A 6,262-nucleotide genomic window follows, 5' to 3' on the forward strand; every position below is an offset into this window, starting at 1 on the left:
TGGAGATTTGAGGGCTGGAGCCAGTGGAGGGCGGGGGTTGGGGGAAGGGGAGGGATCTCAGCGGGGTATAATGCCACAGAGTCCATCTTCCCGAGCAGCCATCTTCTCCAGGTGGACTGATCTCTGCTGCCTGCAGATGAGTTGTAATCCCAGGAGATCCCCAGCCGCCACCTGGAGGTTGGCAACTCTAGTCGGTGGCGATTCAGTTCCCCGATCCAGGTCTTCTGCTGCTGAATGGTAAGTTCATTGCTAATGTGCTTTGTCTTTTAAGGTCAGGTATCGTTATCGTATAGGTACCACTTCAGTGGGAAGGTGACAGCGTTCCGTGCACCTTGGCGTTTAGTCATGCCGGCCACATGACCACGGGAACGTCTTCGGACAGCGCTGGCTCTTCGGCTTTGAAACGGAGATGAGCACCACAACCCTAGAGTCAGATTCAACTGTCTTTCGAGCAAGGGAACCTTTACCTTTTTGCTATCGTTATCGCTGCTTTTATTGGCAGATTTGTTTTCATATGATTTTAGACATGACATTCCATACGGTGCAATTGGTGCTGTTTTGTATTCAAACTGTGGTGCGATTATGTATTCAAAGTTTGGTTGCGTCATCCCCTTGAGCACTTTATCAAACTCTTGGTTTTGATGAACCAAATAAATAAATCAGCTCCATTCCCTGGTGTTATGAGAACACCCACAAAAGTTACGTGTAGAACAGTTAACGTTAGCATTTCTGCTCCTAAAACATGTCCAGTTAACATAACGGACTTCAATTTATGTTTACTTGGAGAAGTGTAATTTAGTGGGGCATACTTCTAAGTAAACCTGCATCGTTCTGGCTCCTTTGTCCCCTTATTTTCGATGAGAGTTTTTCAACACTGATTTAAACTGAATCGGGGCCACTGTCTAAATATGCAGCGCACATCTGAGCTTAACACTCCATAAACAGAATGCTTTAATCAATCTCTCCAACACCTCTGATTAATTTGAACTGCCTGTCTGTGCAAGGCATCAACGTGCTCCTGCTTTTGAACATCCATGGGTTAAGGGAGCACTACGCAGAACAAGACTGAACACATTTTATGTTAAGCCGGTAATAGCCGTCCTAATCTTCAGCAGCATTTTATTAATATCTCACAATTATGAAAATACCATGACATTTCCCTTTAATTGCCATCTGCTGAGAAATCCCAAGCTGCCTCCACCCCTTTAACATTTATAATAACCACACTTGCAGTGTGACAACCGTAAAGGAGGAAAGGGGGGAATACAATTAAATACAGTAGAAAAAAAGTCCACTGTTCTTTATGTTGCCTGGACTGTCTTTGAAACAGCACTGGAGGAAAGATCCGTCTGTACAGAAAGTGCTTACATGCAGTCGCCTATCAATGTCCATTCAGTATTTGCCCGAGAAATCACATATTCCTCTCAGAGTACAGCAGCACATTATCTCTCTGAAGGTCTTCCTCAGCTCTTGGCTCCGGAACGCATAGATGAGCGGATCGATGATCGAATTGCACATGATCAGGATGAGGTAGAGGTTGAAATGGGACATGAAGCAGATGCAGTATGGGTTGTGGGGACACGAGATGTAGAAGAGCAGGTGGAGAAAGAGCGGGGCCCAGCACACCACGAAAACCCCGATCAAGATGGTCAGGGTGACGGCCCCCTTCATGTTGGCCCCTTGGCGAATCGGGCCTGTCCCTGGGAGAACGGCAATCTTTTTAATGTGCAACCGGGCCAGCATGAACATGTGGACGTAGAGAGAAGCCATGAGGACTAGCATGGTGAAGAACATGCTGATGAGACAGATGATGACGATGCTGCTGTCCGAGTAAATAATGAACAGGACGCCGGAGATGGTGCAGGCGGCCCAGATGCAGGCGATGATGATCCCGACACGCCTCACCGTCATGATGTTGTGGTACTGGAGAGCATAAAATATAGTGAAATATCTATCCACGGCGATCGAGAGCAGGCTACAAATGGATGCCAGCAAGGAGCTGCAGATCACCGAGTCGATGATGTTGTCGATGCTGACGGTGAAGCCTTGCGCGTCGGCATCCAGGTTGTTCAGCAAAAAAAAAGTTTCCGAGCCGTTCGAGACACTCACTAGCATGTCGGCCACGGCCAAGCTGCAGATGAAAAAATACATCGGCGAATGCAGGTTCTTGTTCTTGGCGATGGCCGCGATCACCAGCAGGTTCTCTAACAAGCTGACAAAGCCTAAGGTGACGAACACTTCTGGAGAGACAAAAAGTTGCTCGTAGCACCCTTCTGACGTGTAGCCCTTCCCCGTCGACCTGTTCGTGCCTCCGCCGTGTAGTCCATAGCTGTGATTCCAGGAGGTTGGAGGCTGATGAACTCCATAGGGATATGTGAAGTTCATGGTGTAAAGCACTGGTCCAGAAGCAGGTGGCTCAGGCAGTGTTCTGCCAGCTTCTTGCTTGTTTAATCCACTGGTGCCTGGTTTTTTCTCCCTCCGGTGGTTCTTGGAGAGTTTCACTGGGTAGGCAGCTTTACAGCTAACCAGCAACTTGCAGTTCTGAACAGTAGCATGGTACGGAACGGCAGAAAATCATCCTCTGCTGTGTGAGACGCCGTGCTCTGTAGTCAGTGGGAGCTTACCCACTTCTACAGTCACCTGAACCTACTCGAGGATATAGCTGTATGCCATTTCTCTCTCGACAGCACCCAGGGTTTCAGACAATACGAGAACAACTTTTCCGCTATTCTCTGCAAGAGTTAGATCCACAAGATCGAAGCATCCCCTTCCCTGCTTCTGCGGCACAAGATAATTTCAGACTGTAAATATATACTTAGTCTCCCAGGCAGTGCCTGCTTGCTGCTGACTCTCGTACTGTGCTGTGGAGGAAAGGTAGTCACCGGCGGGCCCTGCCTCCAGGCTGATGATCAGCCAATAGGGAGAAAAGGGATGTGTGAGATGCTGAATGCATTTTGGAATTCTACCCAGCTTGCCAAGGAAGCTTCAGATGCCTCAGAGCATCCGAGAGCGAAACGAGATTCAATAGGCATATCAGCAGGATGTATTCACCTCGTCAGATTTCTTTGCTTCAGAGATTCTGTAGCATTATCGAGATCGTCTTCTCTTCCTTGAAGGTGCTGATCGGGCCTTGGAAAAATAAATCCTTAAACTATATAAAAGTTACAAGTTACTCCTTCCTTCCTTCCTTCCTTCCTTCCTTCCTTCCTTCCTTCCTTCCTTCCTTCCTTCCTTCCTTCCTGGTGCTGATCGGGCCTTGGAAAAATAAATCCTTAAACTATATAAAAGTTACAAGTTACTCCTTCCTTCCTTCCTTCCTTCCTTCCTTCCTTCCTTCCTTCCTTCCTTCCTTCCCTCTAATTAGGAATGCCAAGCTCACAATGAGTCATGCTGTGCTGTAGTAACCAGTCCTCAGTTTGCATCAGCCTCCTCTTTCTCACTGCTGTGTTCTCAAACAAGAAATCCCATTGCCCTGCTGTTTGCATCACGGATAGCTCGAGCTCAGTCCCAAAGACGGAAGATACAAAGCCACAAATGAAGGCTGAATATTCCAAACTGAGAAGCAGTGTTCCCTCTAAGATGAGTTGGTGTGAGCCAGCTCACAGTTTTTTTTAGCATCCGGCTCACACATTTTTGTCTTCGCTCAGGAAGGATGGCTCCAGAGCAAACTAATCGATGCAACAGCCAAATTGCTCATTCACATCTTAAATGCCAGTAGCTCACAAAGTATAATTTTTGTTCACAAGACTCCGCAGCTTAGAGGGAGAATTGCCAAGAAGTAATCCGTGTATGAATTTTAATGCTTCAGACTCAAATGATAAAGTTTAGATTTCATACTGATATTTCTGTTTTAAACTGATGGCAACGTAAAATTTATTAAACACATTTATTTATTTTTGGGGAGCATTTTTATCTCAGCTTTTCCCAGAACTGGAGATTGACATTCAAAGTTTGCTAGCTAATGCCTTATTAGTTTATCTGCAAATTAGAATAGATATTCTTTGAAAAAAGCTTTGCTTATTTTTTCCTGTAGTTTGATATGCCGGCTTTTATAAATTTCATTTTTTTTTTATTGTACAGCCTTTTCAAACCGATCCTCCAACTAAAAAGTAGCAAAAGTGACTTCTAATGTTAAAAACAAAATAAAAAGGTGCATGGTTGGTACAACCACTGATCCACCAGTTTCAACATTGCAGTTTGAGCTGGGACACAACACATACCAGTAATATATAACAATTGCACAAAACAATCTGAAATGGAAAATAATAGACTGGAGGGAAGAATATATATTTTGGTGGGTGCTTCTCAGAGTGATAAAATTTGTTGTAACTGAAATGCTTGCCGATCTCTCTCACAAGGCATATCTACTCTACAGCAACCATCACCATATCTAATTCTCAAAGTGGTCAGATCTGTGGATACTTAAATCCAAAGATGGGGGTCATGAACAGACAAGATGGAGCTTTCTATAAAACTGAAAAAAGCCCCAGGAGCGCAGAAAATCTTTTTAAAAATTGAAGCAGCACCTGCAGCTTTAAGAAGTGAATGCCCTCTTAATGACTGTTGCTAGGCAACCAAAAAGGGTATTACCAGCTTTCAAGGCTTGGTTTCTGTCGGTAAAATGTGGGTGGAGGGGGGCAGGTCTGTTCCAGGGCTGATTTGGCATTTGACGAAGCATTCATTGGGGCAGGCAACTTGGGCCAGGCCACATTGGGGCAGGCCACTTGCTACCACCCAGCTTGCAAGGGTCACCCAACCCTGTTTTCTTGCTATTGTTCAACAGCAGCCGCCTCATAAAAGTCAGAGTGTAGTCGTTACACTTTCAAACAAGGATCTGCAAAAGTCGGTTGGCTGATGGGAGGAAAAGAAAGAAGAGGAAGCAAACAAGGAAGAGACTATGGGGTAGGGTTCCCAAGTACTTATTATGATCCGGCAGGGGAAACATGTTCCCTGGCCGGACCATTCCTCCCTGTAACACACCATGCCATCATCAGGAAGTGATGCTGGGTGATGCTCTGGCAATGGGACTGAAAACTCAATGGTACCACCCCTAGTGACACACCCCTAATGTAGCCAATCCTCCAAGAGTTTACAGAGCTCTTCTTACAGGGGCTACTGTAAGCTCTTGGAGGATTGGCTACATTAGGGGTGTGTCGCCTAATATGCAAAGGAGTTCCTGCTATAAAAAGAGCCCCTTCGAGAGCAGATCCCTTGTCTCAAAGTTTCACTGAGGACAGGGAATGACGACTCAATCTGCTTCGTAGCTATGCTGTTCAGAAATGCATTGACATTCAGTAACATTACTTGATAAAACACAGGAATGCTTTGGGATTCTGATGTCTGATATAAATTATATGAGTCACCGGATGTGCAGACCAGAACAGGGCTTATGAATAACTGTCGAAGACAGGTAGATAACATCGTTAATCTACACTTACAGAAAGCCTGTGGTTGTTTTAATTTTTTTTAGGGCTAGGCCTAAATTACTCATTCTTTTTCATAAACATGAAAAAATACTTCAATTTTTCAGCAACTGTGTCAAATATTTCTGTGGCCCTCACTTGCTCAACAACTTTCATTTTTCCTCATGGAAAACTAAAACTGATTGGGGCATAGTGTCATCTTCTCTGTGATTCGTAATCGGCCTTCTCTCTCCGTTATCATTTGCCCTCACACAATATTGTCCAGACAAATATGATTTGCTGTGTAGCACTGTGACATCATGTCATAAAATACGGTGTCTACTCAAATAGAATCATCCAGGGTCATCTAGTCCAACCCCCTGCACAATGCAAGAAATTCACAAATACCTCCCCCTGTCAGGTTCCACAGCAAGTAACTCTTTACACACGTTTCCTGAGAAGCGTTATGCTTTATTAGAGTACAGAACCGGTACCATATCCACAGGATTATTGTTAGGAATAACTATAGGGCGGAAATATCCATACATATAGCCAGTCGAGGCGAATAGCTAAGCAAATGAACTTCGAGCACGCGCGCGGGAATTCTCCCAGCGGGAAGTTACATAATGAGTGGTAGATTCGCAGGGCCCCTGAGAGCAGAAAGATTCACACCAGTGGTGGACCACAAGCCCTCCCGTCCCCCAAAGGCCAGACTGATAAAGCCGCCTAGCCGAGCCAGCTCCCACGGTCTCCGAGACAATGTTTACTGCAAGCCGCTGAGCTGTGAGCAAGCGGGAACAGGGAAGGACAGAAGCAACGTAAAATGGCAGCTAGCTGACACACACACACACCGCACCTCC

At 45.5% G+C, this 6,262-nt stretch overlaps 1 protein-coding gene across 1 annotated transcript; it reads right to left on the reverse strand.

Annotated features, from left to right (window-relative positions):
- Positions 1 to 1,392: 1,392 nt before the first annotated feature.
- Positions 1,393 to 2,385, reverse strand: MC4R (melanocortin 4 receptor). The gene has a single exon (XM_015426778.1). The coding sequence runs from the start codon at positions 2,383 to 2,385 to the stop codon at positions 1,393 to 1,395; it is 993 nt and encodes a 330-aa protein (XP_015282264.1).
- Positions 2,386 to 6,262: the final 3,877 nt, after the last annotated feature.

This window comes from Gekko japonicus, unplaced genomic scaffold (assembly GCF_001447785.1).
Source record: "Gekko japonicus isolate JY-2015 unplaced genomic scaffold, Gekko_japonicus_V1.1 scaffold4824, whole genome shotgun sequence".
In the NCBI taxonomy this organism is placed as follows: domain Eukaryota; kingdom Metazoa; phylum Chordata; class Lepidosauria; order Squamata; family Gekkonidae; genus Gekko; species Gekko japonicus.